Source organism: Pleurodeles waltl, chromosome 8, assembly GCF_031143425.1.
Source record: "Pleurodeles waltl isolate 20211129_DDA chromosome 8, aPleWal1.hap1.20221129, whole genome shotgun sequence".
NCBI lineage: Eukaryota > Metazoa > Chordata > Amphibia > Caudata > Salamandridae > Pleurodeles > Pleurodeles waltl.
Genome location: NC_090447.1, coordinates 10,672,968 through 10,698,887, shown reverse-complemented (window position 1 = coordinate 10,698,887; position 25,920 = coordinate 10,672,968). Strand labels below are relative to the sequence as shown.

General features: G+C 46.2%; 1 protein-coding gene across 1 annotated transcript in view; it reads right to left on the bottom strand.

Annotated features, from left to right (window-relative positions):
• Positions 1-24,616: 24,616 nt before the first annotated feature.
• Positions 24,617-25,920, bottom strand: part of LOC138249022 (pepsin A-like) — a 49,476-nt gene continuing 48,172 nt past the window's right edge. Inside the window, exon 9 of the mRNA XM_069203079.1 lies at positions 24,617-24,884. Coding sequence (XP_069059180.1) covers positions 24,747-24,884 — 138 coding nt within the window. The 3' untranslated portion in view covers positions 24,617-24,746. The remainder of the gene's footprint in view (positions 24,885-25,920) is intronic.

The following is a 25,920-nucleotide window of genomic DNA, read 5'->3' as shown; positions in this document are numbered from 1 at the left end:
TAATTAGAAAACAGTGAGAATGCTGTTTTTGCACAAAAGTGCCTGGGTAGCGTCAAAATAAAGCTGCACAGGTGAGTGTGTGTCAAAAAAAGGCCAGCGATGCATCAATTTTTCACACGCAAGCAAGACCATACGTCACTCCTCCTCCGGTTGGGTCGGCATGCGTTGTTTCTTCTCTCCCGCAAGAGAGCAATGTGTCTATCCCTGATGGGCACCTCGGGACCGGGCAGGCTTTGCATTGATTTTCCACTACCAGCGATGTTGTGTTGAAATCCGGTCGCATGGTATCAAGAAACCATGCTGCGTGGGGGCTTGGTCGTTAACAGCAGCCGCTGCAGGTGTTGAGCGTCGTTTCTCCAGCCGTGTTGTGTTGATCTCACAGCCGCAATGCAGGTGGAGTGTCAAGATTAGCCATGAGACGGGTGGTGCGTCAAACGTTTCCCTGCACGTTCGATGGTCTTTGTGTGGATTTCTGCCTTTTGCCACCAGCTGCATCTTTTAAGGGCCCAGAGACAAGTTAGGGCAACACTTGGCAGGCAGGACTCTCAGCAGAAAGCCCAAGTGCTGACGGAGAGAAGCCTTTGTTGTCCCTGAGACTTTAACAACAGGAGGCAAGCTCAGCTCAAGCCCTTGGAGATTCTTCACCTATGGGAAGTCACACAAAAGTCAGTATTTGTCCTCTCTCAGGAAGAAGCAGCTACTGCAGGCCAACCCAGCAAAGCACAGTCGCAGGCAAAGGGGCAGTGCTCCACCTCCAGCTTCTCCAGCTCTTCTCTCGGGCAGAGGTCCCTCTTGGTTCCTGAAGTAATCTGATTTTCAGGGGTTTTGGGGGCTCTTCTTATACCCCTTTCTGCCTTTGAAGTAGGCCTACTTCAAAGAAAAGAATCTGTTGTTTTCAAGACCCTGTTTCGCCCAGGCCAGGCCCCAGACACACACCAGGGGGTTGGAGACTGCATTTTGTGAGGGCAGGCAAAGCCCTTTCAGGTTTGAGTGACCATTCCTACCCTTAGCCCAGATGGCCCATCAGGATATGCAGGCTACACCCCAGCTCCTTTTGTGTCACTGTCTAGAGGAGAGATGCAAACAGTCCAACTGTCAAACTGAACCAGACAGGGAATCCACAAACAGGCAGGGTCACAGAATGGTTTAAGCAAGAAAATACCTACTTTCTAAATGTGGCATTTTCAAACACTTAGGCCCATATTTATACTTTTTGACGCTAAACTGCGCTAACGCAGTTTAGCGTCAAAAACTTTTGCGCCGTCTAACGCCATTCTGAAGCGCCATGCGGGCGCCGTATTTATGGAATGGCGTTAGACGGCGCAATCAGACCGGCGCTGCCTGGTTTGCGTGGGAAAAAACCACGTAGACCAGACAGCGCCGGCGTAGGGGGAAAATGGCGTATGGGCGTCTTAAAATGGGGCAAGTCAGGTTACGTCGAAAAAATCGTCGTAACCCGACTTGCGCCATTTATTTTCGACGCCCATCCCCCATCAACATGACTCCTATCATTGTAAAGATAGGAGTCATGCCCCCTTGCCCAATGGCCATGCCCAGGGGACTTCTGTCCCCTGGGCATGGTCATTGGGCTTAGTGGCATGTAGGGGGGCACAAATAAGGCCCCCCTATGCCAAAAAAAATAATTAAAAAAAAAATAATAATACTTACCTGAACTTACCTGAATGTCCCTGGGGTGGGTCCCTCCAGCCTTGGGTGTCCTCCTGGGGTGGGCAAGGGTGGCAGGGGGGGTCCCTGGGGGCAGGGGAGGGCACTCTGGGCTCATTTTGAGCCCACTTGTCCCTTAACGCCATGCCTGACCCAGGCGTTAAAAAGCGGCGCAAATGCGCCGTTTTTAGCCACGCCCACTCCCGGGCGTCTCTTTTGCCCGGGAGTATAAATACCACGTAAAGGCCTGGGAGTCATTTTTTAGACGGGAACGCCTCCCTTGCATATCATTAACGCAAGGAAGGGGTTCACGCTAAAAAATGACGCACATTCCGGGAACTTTGGCGCTATACGCCTCTAACGCCATAGTATAAATATGGCGTTAGTTGGCGTTAGTTTAGCGTCGAATTTGCGTCGAAAAAAACGACGCAAATTCGGCGCAAACGTAGTATAAATACGGCCCTTAATCTAAAAACCAACTTCACTAAAAGATGTATTTTTAAATTGTGAGTTCAGAGACCCTAAACTCCAAATTTCTCTCTGCTACCAAAGGGAATCTGCGCTTCAATCATATTTAAAGGCAGCCCCCATGTTAACGTATGAGAGAGATAGGCCTTGCAACAGTAAAAACCGAATATGTCAGTATTTCACTGTCAGGACCTGTAAAACACATAAGTACATCTTCCACCTTCAACATATACTGCACCCTGCCCATGGGGCTACTTGGGGTGCCTTACATGTATAAAAAGGGAAGGTTTAGGCCTGGCAAGTGGGTACACTTGCCAAGTCGAATTGGTAGTTTAAAACTGCACACACAGACACTGCAGTGGCAGGTCTGAGCCATGTTTACAGGGCTTCTTATGTGGGTGGCACAATCAGTGCTGCAGGCCCACTAGTAGCATTTGATTTAAAGGCCCTGGGCACCTATAGTGCACTTTACCAGGGGATTACTAGTAAATCAAATATGCCAATCATGGAAAAGCCAATGTGCACATACAATTTATACAGGGAACACTTACACTTTGCCACTGGTCAGCAGTAGTAAAGTGTCCGGAGCAAACAAAAACAGCAAAAACAGAGTCCAGCACACAGAAGCAAACTGGGACGTAGAGGCAAAGAGTTATAGGAGACCATGCCAACGATGCCAAGTCTAACATCAATATAAAAGAGTTGGTATGGAATATAAAAGATGGAAAAAAAAGTGAAATGTTACAAAAAACGACTTGTTCTAGTTTTTTAGAGACTAGCTATTCTGGAAGCAACATGAATTGTCAGACTATGTATACCAACAAACACCTCAATATCTTAAAACTTACAACCAGGTATGGAACTATTGTAGTGTAGGAAAGTACCATCTTGCCTGGCATGTTACCCCCATTTTTCACTGTATATATGTTGTTTTAGTTGTATGTGTCACTGGGACCCTGGTAACCCAGGGCCCCAGTGCTCATAAGTGTGCCTGTATGTGTTACCTGTGTAGTGACTAACTGTCTCACTGAGGCTCTGCTAATCAGAACCTCAGTGGTTATGCTCTCTCATTTCTTTCCAAATTGTCACTGACAGGCTAGTGACCATTTTTACCAATTTACATTGGCTTACTGGAACACCCTTATAATCCCCTAGTATATGGTACTGAGGTACCCAGGGTATTGGGGTTCCAGGAGATCCCTATGGGCTGCAGCATTTCTTTTGCCACCCATAGGGAGCTCTGACAATTCTTACACAGGCCTGCCACTGCAGCCTGAGGGAAATAACGTCCACGTTATTTCACAGCCATTTTACACTGCACTTAAGTAACTTATAAGTCACCTATATGTCTAACCTTTACCTGGTAAAGGTTAGGTGCAAAGTTACTTAGTGTGAGGGCACCCTGGCACTAGCCAAGGTGCCCCCACATTGTTCAGAGCCAATTCACTGAACTTTGTGAGTGCGGGGACACCATTACACGCGTGCACTACATATAGGTCACTACCTATATGTAGCTTCACCATGGTAACTCCGAATATGGCCATGTAACATGTCTATGATCATGGAATTGCCCCCTCTATGCCATCCTGGCATTGTTGGTACAATTCCATGATCCCAGTGGTCTGTAGCACAGACCCTGGTACTGCCAGACTGCCCTTCCTGGGGTTTCTCTGCAGCTGCTGCTGCTGCCAACCCCTCAGACAGGCATCTGCCCTCCTGGGGTCCAGCCAGGCCTGGCCCAGGATGGCAGAACAAAGAACTTCCTCTGAGAGAGGGTGTGACACCCTCTCCCTTTGGAAAATGGTGTGAAGGCAGGGGGGGAGTAGCCTCCCCCAGCCTCTGGAAATGCTTTGTTGGGCACAGAGGTGCCCAATTCTGCATAAGCCAGTCTACACCGGTTCAGGGACCCCTTAGCCCCTGCTCTGGCGCGAAACTGGACAAAGGAAAGGGGAGTGACCACTCCCCTGACCTGCACCTCCCCTGGGAGGTGTCCAGAGCTCCTCCAGTGTGCTCCAGACCTCTGCCATCTTGGAAACAGAGGTGCTGCTGGCACACTGGACTGCTCTGAGTGGCCAGTGCCACCAGGTGACGTCAGAAACTCCTTGTGATAGGCTCCTTCAGGTGTTAGTAGCCTTTCCTCTCTCCTAGGTAGCCAAACCCTCTTTTCTGGCTATTTAGGGTCTCTGTCTCTGGGGAAACTTTAGATAACGAATGCATGAGCTCAGCCGAGTTCCTCTGCATCTCCCTCTTCACCTTCTGATAAGGAATCGACCGCTGACCGCGCTGGAAGCCTGCAAACCTGCAACATAGTAGCAAAGACGACTACTGCAACTCTGTAACGCTGATCCTGCCGCCTTCTCGACTGTTTTCCTGCTTGTGCATGCTGTGGGGGTAGTCTGCCTCCTCTCTGCACCAGAAGATCCGAAGAAATCTCCCGTGGGTCGACGGAATCTTCCCCCTGCAACCGCAGGCACCAAAAAGCTGCATCTCCGGTCCCTTGGGTCTCCTCTCAGCACGACGAGCGAGGTCCCTCGAATCCAGCGACACCGTCCAAGTGACCCCCACAGTCCAGTGACTCTTCAGCCCAAGTTTGGTGGAGGTAAGTCCTTGCCTCACCTCGCTGGGCTGCATTGCTGGGAACCGCGACTTTGCAAGCTTCTCCGGCCCCTGTGCACTTCCGGCGGAAATCCTGTGTGCACAGCCAAGCCTGGGTCCACGGCACTCTAACCTGCATTGCACGACTTTCTAAGTTGGTCTCCGGCGACGTGGGACTCCTTTGTGCAACTTCGGCGAGCACCGTTTCACGCATCCTCGTAGTGCCTGTTTCTGGCACTTCTCCGGGTGCTACCTGCTTCAGTGAGGGCTCTTTGTCTTGCTCGACGTCCCCTCTCTCTGCAGGTCCAATTTGCGACCTCCTGGTCCCTCCTGGGCCCCAGCAGCGTCCAAAAACGCCAAACGCACGATTTGCGTGTAGCAAGGCTTGTTGGCGTCCATCCGGCGGGAAAACACTTCTGCACGACTCTCCAAGGCGTGGGGGATCCATCCTCCAAAGGGGAAGTCTCTAGCCCTTGTCGTTCCTGCAGTATTCACAGTTCTTCAGCCTAGTAAGAGCTTCTTTGCACCAACCGCTGGCATTTCTTGGGCATCTGCCCATCTCCGAGCTGCCTGTGACTTTTGGACTTGGTCCCCTTGTTCCACAGGTACCTTCAGACAGGAATCCATCGTTGTTGCATTGCTGATTTGTGTTTTCCTTGCATTCTCCCTCTAACACGACTATTTTGTCCTTAGGGGAACTTTAGTGCACTTTGCACTCACTTTTCAGGGTCTTGGGGAGGGTTAGTTTGCTAACTCTCACTATTTTCTAATAGTCCCAGCGACCCTCTACAAGGTCACATAGGTTTGGGGTCCATTCGTGGTTCGCATTCCACTTCTGGAGTATATGGTTTGTGTTGCCCCTATCCCTATGTTTCCCCATTGCATCCTATTGTAACTATACATTGTTTGCACTGTTTTCTAAGACTATACTGCATATTTTTGCTATTGTGTATATATATCTTGTGTATATTTCCTATCCTCTCACTGAGGGTACACTCTAAGATACTTTGGCATATTGTCATAAAAATAAAGTACCTTTATTTTTAGTATAACTGTGTATTGTGTTTTCTTATGATATTGTGCATATGACACTAAGTGGTACTGTAGTAGCTTCACACGTCTCCTAGTTCAGCCTGAGCTGCTTTGCTAAGCTACCATTATCTATCAGCCTAAGCTGCTAGACACCCTATACACTAATAAGGGATAACTGGGCCTGGTGCAAGGTGCAAGTACCCCTTGGTACTCACTACAAGCCAGTCCAGCCTCCTACATTGGTTGTGCAGTGGTGGGATAAGTGCTTGAGACTACTTACCACTCTTGTCATTGTACTTTTCATAAGAGAAAAATATACAAAACAAGGTCAGTGTATATACACATAGCCAAAAAGTTTTGCATTTCCTCTTTTCACTCTTTTCTAAGTGCTGAAAAGTACTTCTAAACTTTCAAAAAGTTCTTAAAAGTTTAAAAAGTTTTTCTGTCTTTCCAAAAAGTTCTGAAAACTTTTTTTTTTTTCTCTTTGTCTATCACTTTAACTCTCTCTAAAAATGTCTGGCACAGGCCAAAAAGTTGAACTGTCCAAACTGGCATATGATCACCTTAGCTGGAAAGGAGCAAGGAGTCTCTGCATAGAGAGAGGTTTGAGTGTAGGGAAGAATCCTTCCTTAGAACTGTTAATTAATATGCTTAGAGTACAGGATAAGGCCATAAGTGCCCAATCTGTAGAAAAAGTAGCTAATGGTTCTCAATCTGATCCAGGGACTCCCCCAGGAAAAGGTTCAGGAAAGAAACTTCTCAGCCTGCCCATTACTAGACAGTCTAGCATAGTTGGTACAGAGGTTGAATCACATCATACTGATGATGTGCTCTCACATTATACTGGTAGCCAAGCTGTTAGGGTGCCCTCTGTAAGGGACAGGTCTCCTTCTGTTCATTCCCATCATACCTCTGTATCTAGAAATGTCCCTCCCACCCACCCTGATGACAGATTGTTGGAAAGGGAGCTCAATAGATTGAGAGTGGAGCAAACCAGACTGAAGCTCAAGAAGCAACAGCTGGATTTGGATAGACAGTCTTTAGAAATAGAGAGGGAAAGACAGAAGATGGGTTTAGATACCCATGGTGGCAGCAGCAGTATTCCCCATAGTCATCCTGCAAAAGAGCATGATTCCAGGAATCTGCATAAGATAGTTCCCCCTTACAAGGAGGGGGATGACATTAACAAGTGGTTTGCTGCACTTGAGAGGGCCTGTGCTGTACAGGATGTCCCTCAAAGGCAGTGGGCTGCTATCCTATGGCTATCATTTACTGGAAAAGGTAGGGATAGGCTCCTTACTGTAAAAGAAAATGATGCTAACAATTTCCAAGTTCTTAAGAATGCACTCCTGGATGGTTATGGCTTAACCACTGAACAGTACAGGATCAAGTTCAGAGATACCAAAAAGGAGTCTTCACAAGACTGGGTTGATTTCATTGACCAGGCAGTGAAGGCCTTGGAGGGGTGGTTACATGGCAGTAAAGTTACTGATTATGACAGCCTGTATAACTTAATCCTGAGAGAGCATATTCTTAATAATTGTGTGTCTGATTTGTTGCACCAGTACTTGGTGGACTCTGATCTGACCTCTCCCCAAGAATTGGGAAAGAAGGCAGACAAATGGGTCAGAACAAGAGTGAACAGAAAAGTTCATACAGGGGGTGACAAAGATGGCAACAAAAAGAAGGATGGTAAGTCTTCTGACAAGGGTGGGGACAAATCTAAAAATGAGTCTTCATCAGGCCCACAAAAACACTCTGGTGGGGGTGGTGGGCCCAAACCTTCCTCTAATCAGAACAAGGAAAGGAAACCATGGTGCTATTTATGTAAGATAAAAGGCCATTGGACAACAGATCCCAGTTGTCCAAAGAAAGGCACCACAGCTCCTACCACTACAACCCCTACTGCTACACCTAGTGTCCCTACTAATAGCAGTGGTGGTGGGAGCAAACCTACTAATAGCCAATCCAAGGGAGTAGCTGGGCTCACTTTTGGTAATTTAGTTGGGGTTGGTCTGATTAGGGAGACCACAGAGGCTACTTTAGTCTCTGAAGGGGCTATTGACTTAGCCACTTTGGTTGCTTGCCCCCATAACTTGGAGAAGTACAAGCAACTAACCCTAATAAATGGTGTTGAGGTCCAGGCCTACAGGGACACAGGTGCCAGTGTCACAATGGTGATTGAGAAACTGGTGCACCCTGAACAACACATACTTGGACACCAGTACCAAGTAACCGATGCTCACAACATAACACAAAGCCACCCCATGGCTGTTGTAAATCTCAACTGGGGGGGGGTATCTGGTCCAAAGAAAGTTGTGGTAGCTTCAGATTTACCTGTAGACTGTCTATTAGGGAACGAGTTGGAGACATCAGCTTGGTCAGATGTGGAGTTGGAGGCCCATGCAGCAATGCTGGGCATCCCAGGGCATATTTTTGCTTTGACAAGGGCTCAGGCCAAAAAGCAAAAAGGACAGGGAAGCTTGGATCCTGGAACAATGGACCAAGTGCTCCCTAAAGCTAGGGCTAGTAGAAGCAAACCACTTCCTACTATCCCTCCCTCTACAGTGGATTCTAATTCTGAGGAAGAAGAATTCCCTCCCTGTGCAGAACCTACACCAGAGGAGCTGGAAGCAGACACTGCTGAGCTTTTGGGTGAAGGGGGGCCTGCCAGAGAGGAGCTGAGTGTGGCACAGCAAACCTGTCCCACATTAGAGGGTCTCAGACAGCAAGCTGTCAAACAGGCTAATGGGGATGTCAGTGACTCACACAGAGTTTACTGGGAGGACAACCTCATGTACACTGAGCAAAGGGATCCTAAACCTGGAGCTGCCAGGAGATTAGTGATTCCTCAGGAGTACAGAAAGTTCCTCCTAACACTGGCACATGACATTCCCTTAGCTGGGCACCTGGGTCAAATGAAAACTTGGGACAGATTGGTACCACTGTTTCATTGGCCTAGGATGTCTGAGGACACAAAAGAATTTTGTAAGTCCTGTGAAACCTGTCAAGCCAGTGGCAAGACAGGTGGCACTCCAAAGGCACCCCTTATCCCACTGCCTGTGGTTGGGGTTCCCTTTGAAAGGGTAGGGGTTGACATAGTTGGCCCCCTTGACCCTCCTACTGCTTCAGGCAATAGGTTTATCTTGGTGGTAGTGGACCATGCCACAAGATATCCTGAAGCTATTCCTTTAAGGACCACTACAGCTCCTGCAGTGGCAAAGGCCCTCCTGGGAATATTTTCCAGGGTGGGCTTCCCAAAGGAAGTAGTATCAGACAGAGGAAGCAATTTCATGTCTGCATACTTAAAGGCCATGTGGAAGGAGTGTGGTGTAACTTACAAGTTCACAACACCCTATCATCCACAAACAAATGGACTGGTGGAGAGATTTAATAAAACTCTCAAAGGCATGATTATGGGACTCCCTGAAAAACTCCGCAGGAGATGGGATATCCTTCTACCATGCCTCCTTTTTGCCTACAGGGAGGTACCCCAGAAAGGAGTGGGCTTCAGCCCCTTTGAACTTCTTTTTGGACACCCTGTTAGGGGTCCACTCACACTTGTAAAGGAGGGTTGGGAACAACCTTTAAAAGCTCCTAAGCAGGATATTGTGGACTATGTACTTGGCCTCAGATCAAGGATGGCTGAGTACATGAAAAAGGCCAGTAAAAACCTTCAGGCCAGCCAAGAGCTCCAGAAGCAATGGCATGATCAGAAGGCTGTTTTGGTTCAGTACCAACCAGGGCAGAAAGTGTGGGTCTTGGAGCCTGTGGCCCCAAGAGCACTCCAAGATAAATGGAGTGGTCCACACACAATTGTTGAAAAGAAGGGTGAAGTCACCTACTTGGTTGACTTAGGCACTGCCAGGAGTCCCCTTAGGGTGCTCCATGTCAACCGCCTGAAACCCTACTATGACAGGGCTGATCTCACCCTGCTCATGGCAACAGATGAGGGACAGGAAGAAGACAGTGATCCTCTACCTGATCTCTTCTCTTCCACAGAACAAGATGCTCTTGTGGAAGGTGTAGTTTTGGCTGATTGTCTTACTGCTGAGCAGAAAGATAATTGCATAAATCTCCTAGGACAATTTTCAGAACTCTTCTCCATTGTGCCAGGCACCACTTCTTGGTGTGAGCACACTATAGATACTGGAGACAGTTTACCTGTCAAAAGTAAGATCTATAGGCAGCCTGACCATGTCAGGGACTGCATAAAGCAAGAAGTTCAGAAGATGTTGGAACTAGGAGTGGTTGAGCACTCTGACAGTCCATGGGCTTCTCCTGTGGTACTGGTACCAAAACCCAATTCTAAAGATGGAAAGAAGGAAATGAGGTTTTGTGTAGACTATAGAGGTCTCAACTTGGTAACCAAAACAGATGCTCACCCTATACCCAGGGCAGATGAGCTAATAGATACACTGGCATCTGCCAAGTATCTAAGCACTTTTGATTTGACTGCAGGGTATTGGCAGATCAAAATGTCAGAAGATGCTAAACCTAAGACTGCATTTTCTACCATTGGAGGACATTACCAGTTTACTGTAATGCCTTTTGGTTTGAAAAATGCACCTGCCACTTTTCAGAGGTTGGTGAACACGGTCCTGCAAGGGCTGGAAGCTTTCAGTGCAGCATATTTGGATGATATAGCTGTCTTTAGCTCCAGCTGGGATGATCACCTGGTCCACCTTTGGAAAGTTTTGGAGGCCCTGCAAAAGGCAGGCCTCACTATCAAGGCTTCAAAGTGCCAGATAGGGCAGGGTAAGGTGGTTTATCTGGGACACCTTGTTGGTGGGGAACAGATTGCACCACTTCAGGGGAAAATCCAAACTATTATTGATTGGATTCCCCCTACCACTCAGACTCAGGTGAGAGCCTTCCTAGGCCTCACTGGGTATTACAGGAGGTTCATTAAGAACTATGGCTCCATTGCAGCCCCTCTTAATGACCTCACATCCAAGAAAATGCCTAAAAAGGTATTATGGACAGCAAACTGTCAGAAAGCTTTTGAGGAGCTGAAGCAGGCCATGTGCTCTGCACCTGTCCTGAAAAGCCCTTGTTACTCTAAAAAATTCTATGTCCAAACTGATGCATCTGAATTAGGAGTAGGGGCAGTCCTATCACAACTTAATTCTGAGGGCCAGGATCAACCTGTTGCTTTTATTAGTAGAAGGTTGACCCCTAGAGAAAAGCGTTGGTCTGCCATTGAGAGGGAGGCCTTTGCTGTGGTCTGGGCTCTGAAGAAGTTGAGGCCATACCTGTTTGGCACTCACTTCATTGTTCAGACAGACCACAAACCTCTACTTTGGCTAAAACAAATGAAAGGTGAAAATCCTAAATTGTTGAGGTGGTCCATATCCCTACAGGGAATGGACTATACAGTGGAACATAGACCTGGGAGTAGCCACTCCAATGCAGATGGACTCTCCAGATATTTCCACTTAGACAATGAAGACTCATCAGGTAATGGCTAGTCTTATTGTCCTTCGTTTGGGGGGGGGTTGTGTAGGAAAGTACCATCTTGCCTGGCATGTTACCCCCATTTTTCACTGTATATATGTTGTTTTAGTTGTATGTGTCACTGGGACCCTGGTAACCCAGGGCCCCAGTGCTCATAAGTGTGCCTGTATGTGTTACCTGTGTAGTGACTAACTGTCTCACTGAGGCTCTGCTAATCAGAACCTCAGTGGTTATGCTCTCTCATTTCTTTCCAAATTGTCACTGACAGGCTAGTGACCATTTTTACCAATTTACATTGGCTTACTGGAACACCCTTATAATCCCCTAGTATATGGTACTGAGGTACCCAGGGTATTGGGGTTCCAGGAGATCCCTATGGGCTGCAGCATTTCTTTTGCCACCCATAGGGAGCTCTGACAATTCTTACACAGGCCTGCCACTGCAGCCTGAGGGAAATAACGTCCACGTTATTTCACAGCCATTTTACACTGCACTTAAGTAACTTATAAGTCACCTATATGTCTAACCTTTACCTGGTAAAGGTTAGGTGCAAAGTTACTTAGTGTGAGGGCACCCTGGCACTAGCCAAGGTGCCCCCACATTGTTCAGAGCCAATTCACTGAACTTTGTGAGTGCGGGGACACCATTACACGCGTGCACTACATATAGGTCACTACCTATATGTAGCTTCACCATGGTAACTCCGAATATGGCCATGTAACATGTCTATGATCATGGAATTGCCCCCTCTATGCCATCCTGGCATTGTTGGTACAATTCCATGATCCCAGTGGTCTGTAGCACAGACCCTGGTACTGCCAGACTGCCCTTCCTGGGGTTTCTCTGCAGCTGCTGCTGCTGCCAACCCCTCAGACAGGCATCTGCCCTCCTGGGGTCCAGCCAGGCCTGGCCCAGGATGGCAGAACAAAGAACTTCCTCTGAGAGAGGGTGTGACACCCTCTCCCTTTGGAAAATGGTGTGAAGGCAGGGGGGGAGTAGCCTCCCCCAGCCTCTGGAAATGCTTTGTTGGGCACAGAGGTGCCCAATTCTGCATAAGCCAGTCTACACCGGTTCAGGGACCCCTTAGCCCCTGCTCTGGCGCGAAACTGGACAAAGGAAAGGGGAGTGACCACTCCCCTGACCTGCACCTCCCCTGGGAGGTGTCCAGAGCTCCTCCAGTGTGCTCCAGACCTCTGCCATCTTGGAAACAGAGGTGCTGCTGGCACACTGGACTGCTCTGAGTGGCCAGTGCCACCAGGTGACGTCAGAAACTCCTTGTGATAGGCTCCTTCAGGTGTTAGTAGCCTTTCCTCTCTCCTAGGTAGCCAAACCCTCTTTTCTGGCTATTTAGGGTCTCTGTCTCTGGGGAAACTTTAGATAACGAATGCATGAGCTCAGCCGAGTTCCTCTGCATCTCCCTCTTCACCTTCTGATAAGGAATCGACCGCTGACCGCGCTGGAAGCCTGCAAACCTGCAACATAGTAGCAAAGACGACTACTGCAACTCTGTAACGCTGATCCTGCCGCCTTCTCGACTGTTTTCCTGCTTGTGCATGCTGTGGGGGTAGTCTGCCTCCTCTCTGCACCAGAAGATCCGAAGAAATCTCCCGTGGGTCGACGGAATCTTCCCCCTGCAACCGCAGGCACCAAAAAGCTGCATCTCCGGTCCCTTGGGTCTCCTCTCAGCACGACGAGCGAGGTCCCTCGAATCCAGCGACACCGTCCAAGTGACCCCCACAGTCCAGTGACTCTTCAGCCCAAGTTTGGTGGAGGTAAGTCCTTGCCTCACCTCGCTGGGCTGCATTGCTGGGAACCGCGACTTTGCAAGCTTCTCCGGCCCCTGTGCACTTCCGGCGGAAATCCTGTGTGCACAGCCAAGCCTGGGTCCACGGCACTCTAACCTGCATTGCACGACTTTCTAAGTTGGTCTCCGGCGACGTGGGACTCCTTTGTGCAACTTCGGCGAGCACCGTTTCACGCATCCTCGTAGTGCCTGTTTCTGGCACTTCTCCGGGTGCTACCTGCTTCAGTGAGGGCTCTTTGTCTTGCTCGACGTCCCCTCTCTCTGCAGGTCCAATTTGCGACCTCCTGGTCCCTCCTGGGCCCCAGCAGCGTCCAAAAACGCCAAACGCACGATTTGCGTGTAGCAAGGCTTGTTGGCGTCCATCCGGCGGGAAAACACTTCTGCACGACTCTCCAAGGCGTGGGGGATCCATCCTCCAAAGGGGAAGTCTCTAGCCCTTGTCGTTCCTGCAGTATTCACAGTTCTTCAGCCTAGTAAGAGCTTCTTTGCACCAACCGCTGGCATTTCTTGGGCATCTGCCCATCTCCGAGCTGCCTGTGACTTTTGGACTTGGTCCCCTTGTTCCACAGGTACCTTCAGACAGGAATCCATCGTTGTTGCATTGCTGATTTGTGTTTTCCTTGCATTCTCCCTCTAACACGACTATTTTGTCCTTAGGGGAACTTTAGTGCACTTTGCACTCACTTTTCAGGGTCTTGGGGAGGGTTAGTTTGCTAACTCTCACTATTTTCTAATAGTCCCAGCGACCCTCTACAAGGTCACATAGGTTTGGGGTCCATTCGTGGTTCGCATTCCACTTCTGGAGTATATGGTTTGTGTTGCCCCTATCCCTATGTTTCCCCATTGCATCCTATTGTAACTATACATTGTTTGCACTGTTTTCTAAGACTATACTGCATATTTTTGCTATTGTGTATATATATATTGTGTATATTTCCTATCCTCTCACTGAGGGTACACTCTAAGATACTTTGGCATATTGTCATAAAAATAAAGTACCTTTATTTTTAGTATAACTGTGTATTGTGTTTTCTTATGATATTGTGCATATGACACTAAGTGGTACTGTAGTAGCTTCACACGTCTCCTAGTTCAGCCTGAGCTGCTTTGCTAAGCTACCATTATCTATCAGCCTAAGCTGCTAGACACCCTATACACTAATAAGGGATAACTGGGCCTGGTGCAAGGTGCAAGTACCCCTTGGTACTCACTACAAGCCAGTCCAGCCTCCTACATGTAGGCATTAAGAATTACACAATATAGCATATCTATGAATTTCGGGAGCAGGTAACATATTTTAATTGCAGATCTGAAAAAGCTAAAAACATATTATTATGGCAAATGTCTGAGATATAGAATATATCAGCATGAATCTAGTTTTCCATGTAAGAGATCAGGGTATTAAATGTAATCAAATGATTATTCCATAGATATATCTTCTCAGAAAATATAATTATATTACCAAATGTTGCATCCAAACTTTATGTTTCATTTTTGGTGATCCATAGTAAGAATGGCTGGTAGAGGAAACAGCACAACACTTGTTTTCTCTACTAATATCGAGGAGGGAACCAAGTGGGAATCTGAATTAGAAAGCCAAGGAACGCTTTGCAGATTTAAAAAGGAGTTATGATGTTTGTTAAAATCTGGAACATTTAGGCCTCTTTTTAATTTAGTAGCTTGTAAGTGGCCATATTTGTTATGAGGGGGTCTTATTATTCCAGATAAATTTAGCAAGGGGATTATTACAATTTGTGAAAAAGATGAGGAAAAAGTAAAAGGCAACATTGATAATAGATATAACACTTCTGGGGCTAATACCATTTTAATTGCATACATTCTCCCCACCAAGCTAAGTTGAGGGAAGATCATTTGTGAACATTTTCTGAAATTTTAGTCAATAATGTTTGCATTTGAAAAAAAATGTATTTTTAATTATTGTTTTTAAAAAAAATGATACTTAAGAGCAGCATTATTCCTAGTAATGATTGTGTGATGCAACGTGTTAGCACAAAATATGTTTAAAGGAAATAATTCACTTTTACAAATATTTAAAGTGTATCCAGACACTAATGTATAATCATCAATAATATGTAATAATAATAATACTGGAATAGTCTGTGACATATAACGGTGCATCATCTGCATTTGTGAAAAGTTTAAGAACGCTATTATTGATGATAATGCCTATGTTTTATCCAGAAGAATGAATACGACTTAAGAGGGGTTTAATTGCCAATATAAAAGTAAATGAGCTAAAGGGCATCCCTGCCTAGTGCTTCTGAGCCGTGGAAAAAGAGGAGAACTAATACACTTAACAAAAGTATTTGGTGTGAGTGAAAAATACAATGCTGTAACCGTGGAAGTAAATGTCTCACCAAACAAACTTTTTGCATAGTTCTGAATAAGAATTCCCAATTTACTTTATGAAATTCCTTTTCAGCAGCTAAAGCTAATAAGCCTATGGAGCATTTAAAGTTCTTAAGGGGAACGATAGTGTGAAGCAGCAATCATGTGTTATGTGAAGATGGTTGACCTCTCAGGAAGTTATTGTGGTCAGGATGAGCTGTGGGTGGGGAACTGGAGTCAGTTTATTTGCTGGAATTGTAGCAAACAATGCGGATTAAGAAGCGAAATGGGTTGATAGTTACAGAGTAATGCAGGATTTTTATCATGTTTAGGAAGGACCATAATTGTTGCTTCTTTAAATGCATCTTCCAAAGAAGCCTTATGAGTAACTTCTTGGAACAGTGATAAGAGGAGAGGAAAGAGTTAACTCAGAAAGGTTTTATACAATTCTGCAGGAAGGCCTTCAGGTCCTGGTGCTTTTCTGGTGTTACGAGGTGTAATGGCATTGCAAACCTCTTCCATATTTAAAGGAACATCAGAAGAACTTCTGTCAGATTGTAAGAAATATGGAAAGTCGCACTTAAATAGAAAATTATCTAACATGGTATTCTGAATATCTTATGTAAGCGATTAGAATAAAAGCTCGGAGTTTGAGCAGCTATTTCACCAGCAGATAGAAACACATGTCTTCCTGAATGACGTATAGCAGGCATCAGCTTGTCATCCTTTTTAATGTGTACGTAATTAGGAAAAGTGTGGCCAGGTGTGTCTGCATTAAATTGGAAATTGACTTTCTGTCTGCAAATAAAAAGACCTGCTCTTTTATTAAGCAAGTATTACATTCATAGAGTACATTTTGACTTGAAAATCACAAGAGGAGAAGAACAGCCTTTCAGTTGGAGAGATTTGCTCTTCTAGACTATTATGTTTTAAGTTGAACATGTTATTCTCATGTGCCATAATAGAAATAGTCACTCCTCTGATGTAGGCGTTAGGAGCATCCCAGTGAATAATGTGAGAAGTATCGTCTGGTTTAATATTATGAAAGTATTCAGAAATAGCAGATAATCATTTGTTTCTATAATCATTGGCTAACACAGCATCAGTATTCATTCTGTTATATGTTTGGGGATATCCCTGAGGGTTAAGGAAAAGTAGATCAGGGCATAATCTGAAAAAGTTATGGACTCTATTTCAGTGTTTGAAATTGAACGACATCAGTTCCTGGTGGAAATTAAGTAGTCAATATGTGAATATGTAAATGAGCATTAAAATAAAAAGGAATCTCTTATCAGTGGGATGACTGAGTATAAAGTGATCAATTAACTAAATATCAGCTAGAAACACTTTAAACATTGAATATGACCTGGGGGGTCTGATAAACGAGATTCTATTTACGTAAATAGTCTGAAACGTTCCTTCTCTTCATGGGGAGACACAGGTTATTAACAATTGTTAAAGTATAAATATTCGCCATAGACCAAGGAGAGGGGGGAAGATGAAGAAATGAGATGGAAGGCCGGGGCTGCGAAGCTTTGCGGATTGTTTGAGTTTACACAGAGGGTCGCGCGCCCGTGTTACTTCCTGATAACAAAACATCCATCTGCCTGCACGTGTGTGGGGGGGGCAGCGGGATCGGCCGGGGTTCAGACTGACCCTGCACAGTCAGTCTCGCTGCTGAATGCACAGGAGTGTGATGAGCGCAGCCCCCTACAACACAACGGAGTTTCCGGTTGTTAATATTCACAGAAAGGCATGCCAGCAGGACTGCGCCATGTCCTTGAAGATACTCTACAGTTCTCCTCTCTCCTGGTGATGCAAAGCAGGAAATGTTCCTGTTGCAACAATGCACCGCATTTCAGTAACTCTGGCTTTTGGATTGTGCCTCTTGGATTATTCAGGACGGAGCAATGGGCCAGTGGGCGGAGCAAATGACCAGTGGGCGGAGCATGGACCAGTGGGCGGAGCAATGGACCAGATTTGCACAATTTGCTGCTTTCCATTCAGCATGTGGTTTTACTTCCATATAGTGGACATGTTCCAAGGAACTGTGCCTGACGTGTGATCTCCCCTCCCTTACGACATGTGACCCTTTGACAAACTTGCACCATGGCAAAGAGAACATTTAACAACGGTTTCACACTCGTGTATACATTGTTCCGGGGTAAAGATATCAAGGTTACAAAAATGAGAATCCCTCCGGAGTCAGCTGCTCACCTTATACACAGAGTAGACTCAGCATCTCTGCAAACATGAATGTGGTGTGCAGCCCTTTGAATGTTCCATGTGCTCGTGAAGTGTATAATTCTATAGTTTCTATAGCGCCTGAACCTCCTGGCATAGGCAGACAATAAACCCAGGTTGTGCCAATGAAGATACATCACCTGGTAGTCGTGAGATGAAGCTCGGGCAGAAGATTTGGAGATAGGTGAAGGGATGTGAGGATAGGTTTGTTACACAGCATACCATGGATTTTGGCCCCTTTTGCACGATATCACAACTGTGCACAACCATTGCCTATGCTGGCCGTGAATACTTGGGCGCCTCAACCTCTTTGCAGCTTCTATTTAAAGCTGAAGTCAGACTGGTTTAAAGACCATTATGTAAAACAGTTGGACTTCTGAGGCCACTCGTGAGTAAAAAAGTCTTACCTCCCCCAGACTCCAGGTGAACCATCATCCAATCGTTCTTTTGTAGGTAGGGTTAGTGACAAAGGGTTTTGATACTCAACTCTGAGTTCAGCCTCAGATAAAACTTAGGCCCAGATTTAAGAGAGCCTAGCGACATTCTAACGCCACATTAGTGTCATTTTTATGAGGCTAATATGGCGCTAGAAGGCCAAAAACGCCGCTCATATTTACAAAGTGGTGCAATGCACGCATTGCGCCACTTTGTAACCCTTTGGGCTACATCATGCAAAGCTCATTCCCCAGTTAGGGGGGCCAAGAAAATGGTGCAAGAAAATCTTTGAGATTTCCTTGTGCTGTTTTTTTCGGCACGTTTGACGCCTGCTCGGAGCAGGCGCTAAAAAGAGGTTTACATTGCTGACAATGGGTCTCGGGTGCTTTGCAGGATTAGCGTCAGAACTTTTGACACTAATCCTGCAAAGCGCTGAAATAATGTAAAAAATTCCCCTAACTACCGGCATGGTGCATCGTATTTTAACACATGGTGACATTGGGGGGGGGGCGCGCTAATGGGTGCCAAGGGACACAGGAAAATTGGCACTGCTATGTGTGCATCGCTTTTTTCTTAAATATGCTCCTTAATTTTTTGCCTTGTTTTTTTATCTCTTTAATTTACCCCCATATATTCTGCTACAATGTGTGTAACCTCGGTGGGGGTTTCAAGCCTCATTCTTGATGTACTCACACAAAATCAGCCAATCAAGCTATAATCAGGCGGCAACCTCCGATGCGTAAGTGCCATCTGTATGTGTCATGGAGGCCTGGAGACACTTTTTGCACTAGTGTTGGACAATTTTATAGAGACATTTGCACCAAGGACCAGTGCAGATATTTATATTTCCACACAATGGCAAGTACAAACCCTGACCTCGTCATAGTCAGTGCGCGTTACGTGTAGAGGCCTTCTCATCACACACAACACACAACTCCTTGTTGCTGCAGTGGGGAGTGTGCGCTCAGTTAAACATTGTAGTTCTTCTTTGACCTTCTAATGCCCAATCAAAGTCTTTGTCAAGTCCTACAGTAAAAACTCCATCGGTGCCCTCAGTGAATGTTTCTTGGGTACCATTGTATAAGGCGCAGGTTCTCGAATCTGCCAACTGATAACAGACTCCTGTTCCTCTAAAAACCACAAAGCTGACCCTTTCTGAGAATTTCTCACCTCTCATTTGTTCTTCTCCTTCATTTAAATTTAATCTCTTGAGTAAGCACAACTTTAATCTTTTTAAGGACTTATCTCTATTTGTGTTTGATGTAGTTGCAGGGTGAAAATGAGTTCAGTTCAAGCGATTTATCTCTAGTTCCACAACCTTTCTTACAAGGTACTAAGGTGTATTGTAATCCTTTCTTGTATCACTAGTTTATGTTTTATCAAACTATGATAAAAGACACACACAAGTGATTGCTTTCTTTGGTTCCGAGCCTTCCCGGCATAAAGTGACCACCATGGCCAGGTGGCTACAGGAGACATGGATAATTTAGGCCTGGGACACAGAGAACATAAAACGACTCCTATTAGATTAGTCTGAGGGGCATGACTCCAAGGTCCCACAAGATCTGGTATAGCAGGAGACCTTGGATGTTTGATTGCTCTGTGGTAGTAATACGGTTCCTCCTAAAGAGTCCAGGATTATCCTTTCTGAAGGTCTGGTCAACATCTGTGGGAAGTGATCTGCTTTAAGAGCTTGATGGGTAGATATACCATCTCTTTAGTAAAGCCAGCCTTCTCAGTGCTTTAAGACAAATGTTTGCCGGTGGTAATGAGAGAAACCGAGGAGGTCTTGGGGTGCCAAAAACACCAGCGCTAAAGCCAACCCTGTCATTTGGTAACACTGTCATCATAAACCATCGTAGGAAACATGTCTCCCTGATATGTACAAGTGTAGATCTTAAAACTAGCTCAGTTGAGGTCTTTAAGTGACAGTGCTGCTCAGAATGTGCTCTGCCTAGTGACTCCCTGTATTAAGGGGTGTTAGGGCTGGGACTGTCAGTATTACACCAGTGTCCCATTGTTCCATTCCTGGACTTAGATTTAACACAGCAATATTCCAACCCTAGTAAGAGAGCATGCCAGGACCACAGGCCACACAATTACTTAATGAGCACTGACTCCTGCACAGAAATGTGTATGCACGGGGTTGTACAAAGGGGTTATATTTCATTTCAGAGCACCTCTGTGGTTAGCTGCCTCTCCAGGTCACACAATATGTGTGTATGAGCCATTTGTATAGCACTGATGTAACCAAAAGGCAGCAGAGAGCTACACAGGGTCTACGATGAAGGTGCTCTCAACAAGTGATGGGAGAGGTAGCTGGTTTCTGGGAGCAGATGGGGGCTGTTACTGCAAGAGGTGGCTCTTCAGAGCTTTCCTGACCTGGGGCAGGGGTGGTCAGTCTTGATGCAGTCCCAGGTCCTGGGTGCACAGCTACAGAAGCCCTTTGCCTTGTGTTTTTCCTTTCTTGCACGTCTCTGTCCATTTGATGGTGTCCTGGCTGGAGATGTATCAAGGTCCACCACAGATGGCAATCTTGTCAGCCAGATAGGTGGGAGTGCTGACCCAGTAGATAAGGTGTCCAAGCCACTTTTAAACATTTCACAATCTGGATAGAACATGATTCACTAGGGAATGTATGTTCTTTAGGGCTGAAGAGGACAAATAAATAGTACTGTTGGCAAAAGCATTTGAAAATGATTCAGCTGCCTTTTTATGAAGCATTTGTCTGGTTCTTGCATCATGCCTTGCAAATTAGGCACACTGCACAGTATGTAAAAAAGTTTATTGGCTCTGAAAGATATAAATGTCTGGTATCCACTTTATCTCACTTTTACGTCTTATGCCCTTAACAAAGCTACAAAGCAGCTGCACTTGTAAGAAATTCAATATTTAAAGACAAATGGTTTGTGATATTTCAGATCGGCCCCCTAGTAAGCAACAAGGACATATGGTGCGCGGTATCACATTATCTCCAATCAGCAGCACGAGGTGTGAGTTTTTTGAGTGCCTACTCCTTGCTTTTCCCCCATTTTTTTCTATTGGCTCTCCTTAATTTTCCCTCACTCTCACTGCTTTCTCCTTGTTTTTTCCCCAATTTGTTGTGTGCCTTCTCCCTTCTTTTCCCTTGGTTTCACTGCTTTCTCCTCGCTTCTTCCCTTGTTTCGTGTACTTTCTACCTGATTTTCAGTTGTTTTCAATGGCTTCTCCCTGCGTTTCCCCCCGTTTTTTGTGTGCCTTCTTGCTTTTTCCTAGTTTTCACTGCTTTCTCCTTGCTGCCCCACAGTTTTTTGTGTACCTTCTCCTTGCCTTTTCCTTGTTTTCACTGCTTTCTCCTCGCTTTTCCCTAATTGCCGCTCTCGCTATTTGTTTACCATGTGCTAGTAGGTAGTGATAAAGTTTCGTAAAAATTGCAATAAGATAGGTACGCGAAAAAAGGGCATGAAAATATCTTCACCAGAGGTAGCTCTAGTTTCAAATTAAAATGAGCCTGACATAAAAAACGTAACTTTTTTAAAAAGTGTGTTAAGAACTAATAATGCAGTAGGCCTAATTAATAGGAAACGTTTACTAGCATAAACCTTGCTGGTTTGCATCACTGTGACTTTAATGCTACAGGACTGGTGTCTGGCGATACACATCTGGATCACTGAGACAAAGGCCACAATGCACATCACAACTAATGTGTCTTAGTGCATCAACAGAATCATCATCCCACCACAGTAGGAACAAATCTCAGCAACATTGCCCTACCACCGTAGAAGCAACACTCACCTCTACTGTCCTTCTAACACAGTGTCAGCAGGTCTCAGCAGTAATGTCCTTCACTCAGTACCAGCGGCACTCACCTCTACTGTCAAACTAACACACTACCAACAGATCTCAGCAGCAATGCCCTTCCCACAGTACCATCAGCACTGACATCTACTGTCCTCCTACCACAGTGTCAGCAGGTCTCAGCAGTAATGTCCTTCACTCAGTACCAGCGGCACTGACATCTATTGTCATTCTAACACATTGTCAACAGATCTCAGCAGTAATGTCCTTCACTCAGTACCAGCACCACTCACCTCTACTGTCCTCCTAACACTCTACCAACAGATCTCAGCACTAATTTCCTTCCCACAGTACTAGTGGCACTGACATCTATTGTCCTCCTACCACAGTGTCAGCAGGTCTCAGCAGTAATGTCCTTCACTCAGTACCAGCAGCACTCACCTCTACTGTCCTCCTAACACACTACCAACATAACCCAGCTGTAATGTCCAGCACTCAGCTCTACCATCCTTCCAGGGTGGAGACAAGCCTCCTCCTAGCATAACACCAACAGATGGCAGCCAACCTCTCCTACCACAGTACCAGCAGCACTCACGTCTACCATCTTGCTAGGCTGCCTGCAGGCCTCTTTCTGCCTCTGTATCACTAGTAACACACACCCCTACTACCCACCTGCCCCAAGATTAAGATCATAGCACGAAAGGGCCTGTCTCTGGGTTTTGACATTTTTCTTATGCGTGAAACCCTCTCCCCTCACGCCTCACCAGCACATCTCAGTATTTATCTGCAGGCGTGTCCGGACAGGTACCAGAGGACTCACCAGCCCTGCTGGCCAGCGCTGTTCATGCCCTATTTTTGCACATTCCTAAACGGAAGTCCCTGACCCCGGTGGCAGGACTCATGGTGCCATTTGACTGTGATTCTCTGAACAATTCAGTAGTAGACTTGGCCTGGCCCAGCAGCATGATGGCACCTTCCCCGTATGGCTCTGCAGATCTGTCGAGGGTTGTAACTTTAAGTCTGTCAAGCATCAAGACACTGCCTGCAGGTAGAGTGGGCAACCAGTACTGATAGGGAAGGCCAGGGCCTCACCAACAATGTGAAGCGTGGGCTGCTGGCTCCTGGATACCCCATAGGGCCATGACACCACACTGCGTGGTGCCACCACTCAGTGACTTACCTATCTGCTGTTGGGTGCATATGCACTGGTAAGCAGAAGGAGCATCAGCGCATGGGCCTTAATTCACATGGGGAGGATGGCCCGTTTGCTTAAACTCTGCTGTGGCTTAGTATTCCCACCTGTCAAATTAACCAATGAGAGGCCTGTCAATGTGAAGGTATGAGCGGTCTCAGCCACTGATGGCGTTGATGACGCCTGAGCGATCCACCTATGCCTGGGAGTTATGGCTCTACACGGTAGCCACATCATGTGGTGATGTCAGACTGTCGAGTCACCTATGAAATAACACTGCACCACCAAGGTCTGAGGGTGGGCGAGGCAGTGCTGGGAGAGGGAGCTAGCAACCAGACTGTAAACAAAAAAAGTCACATCCCTAAATAATAAGAGCTGATCCCCATACTTACTGCAAGTGCTTGTTTCTATATACTTAAGAAACTATAAATAAAACCTATGAAAATCAGCTTTGCTAGATAAAAGCCTCACAAGCAAACTCTTTACTTCTATTTATTTTTAGGAAGAAAGTGCTATGTCCTAAGGAGACATTGTCCATTCATTCTGATGAGAGATCCTTTTCACCTTTAAATTCCCCAAGGTTTGACCTGACAACATTTGAGAGGGGGTGCCAACTTCATTGTGCACAGTAACGCTAGGGCCCATCTTTATGGGCAATTGGCATAGGGCAGCCTAGGAAGTGCCACAAGTCTTATTGCCGCACTGCCCTACCCCTCTGTGAAAGGGCAGGGATGCGCTTTATTTATGCAATAAGGTGCGTTCCCGCCCTTTCCCCCTGTGCTGGCGCACTATGGGCTGCATAGTGCCAACACAGACACCCTTGCACCATGGTGGCACCATGGTGCAAGGGTGTCCGTGTTAGCACAATGGGCTGCACAGTGCAAGGGTGTCTGTGCTGCATGCAAGATTGTTTTGGGGCACCCTCCTGCACAGAAACAATCCAGAGAGGTGTTTTCCTCTTTCTAGGCATGCTGCAGAATTCCCACATGGAACGAGGAAATAAGTTAGGAGAAATACAAATATTTCTCCTTGTAACTCCTGTTCTGGGGAGACGTAAGGTTTTGGAGCTGCCCCAGGTTTACGTCACTAAGTAATTCTGGGGCAGCGTCAAAATCCATGGGTTTTGACTTCTCTACATTGTTTTACAGAATATCTATTAGAAAGTGGCTTTGAATGGCCTCACACATGGTTGAGAGAGGGTAAAAAGAATGACGCTCTGGCGTAAGCCTCTCATAAATATGCTCCCAGGTGCAGTGAGCATTGCGCCACGCATACTTCCGATCCTTGTGCATACAGGTGTTTGCGCAGCGTCATACGCTACTACAGCACTAGTTATTAGGATCTTAGAGGATTTTCTGGCAAAAATATTATTTGTGTGATAGTTTCATCAGAAGCATAGTTGGACAAAAGAGTCTAATAGAAGAACACAATTCTCAACTTTAATGAATGCAGGAGCATAATTATATTATTGTTGTCCCTCGTACAAGCTCCCAGACATCACAACTCCTAATAATTCACGCACACAATGCATTTTCTTTTCCTCTGAGCAAAAATGATTTGGTGAAAGACATGCAATAGAGAGAGAGAGGTTATAATATTGATGCTTCAGCAAGGCAATTTATTGATCTTGAATTTGGTTGCAAACACACAATTAGCCTTTTTTCTCGAAGTGGTGACTCTAAACAATATCCATCCGCCGTTGGCCCAGGCATTTTCAAATGTGTGTGTTCAGACGCTGGTGGCAAAGCCAACGTTGTTGTTGGCTCTGTCATAGACCGTGTAGTACCCCCTGATGAAGACATCTCCAAGGATCCATACCTGATCCACGTTGGATGGGGTTTCTTGAAAGTTGCTGGTGCAGGAGTCCTGGGGAAGGATTGAAAGAAAACAGCCAGTGATTAAGAGCACAGCACCGTTCAGTGATTTACAGACCTCTTGTTGATTATGGATTCAAGTGGAACAGGAAATGAAATTGTTGAGATTTACTGCAGTGGAAAACAAATGTAGCTTTTGCTGCTGTGATGTTGGTGTTCCGTACCATGGCCCAGTGTTGAGAGGACAATATGAAGGGCTGGAAAAGCTGTCGCTAAACTCCCCCCCAACATTACGCATGCAGAAGCTGCAAGGCCATGGCCTAGCACAAGCCCCAGCCGCCTTCTAGGGCAGAAGGGCCCCTGAGCTGCTGATCCAGAAGGAGAACTAGAGCAATGGCAGACAAAGCACTGTCATGTCAACCTTCTCCCCCAGAGTCTGTAGAGACCCAGGGGTGACAGAGGCTCCCTCCTGTCCTCAGTCATCACTTTGACAGCAGCTGTCAGTGCTGTACCTCTACTAAGAGTACACACCCTCAGAGAGAGGGGAGGAAAGAGCCACTGAGACAGAAACTATGTCAGTCATTACTTATACACATGGCAAGGTAGCTGCTGGGGAAGGCAGTCAGTTCAACAGGTGACTTTTCTTCAGCGGATTAGTGAAGGAGGAAGGTACAGCCAGAGGGGTGTAAAGAGTGGCAGGACACCTTGTGTATGTGTAATAAATGGGAGTAATCCTAAGGGAAGAATGGCAGGACACCTTGTGTATTCGTAATATATGAGAGTAATCCTGAGGGAAGATTGTCAGGACACCTGTATTCGTAATATATGGGAGGAATCCTGAGGGAAGAATGGCAGGACACCTTGCGTATGTGTAATATACGGGAGGAATCCTAAGGGAAGAGTGGCAGGACACCTTGTGTATGTGTAATATACGGGAGGAATCCTGAGGGAAGAGTGGCAGGACACCTGGTGTATGTATAATATATGGGAGTAATCCTAAGGGAAGCGTGGCAGGACACCTGGTGTATGTGTAATATATGGGAGTAATCCTGAGGGAAGAGGGACAGGACACCTTGTGTATTTCTAAT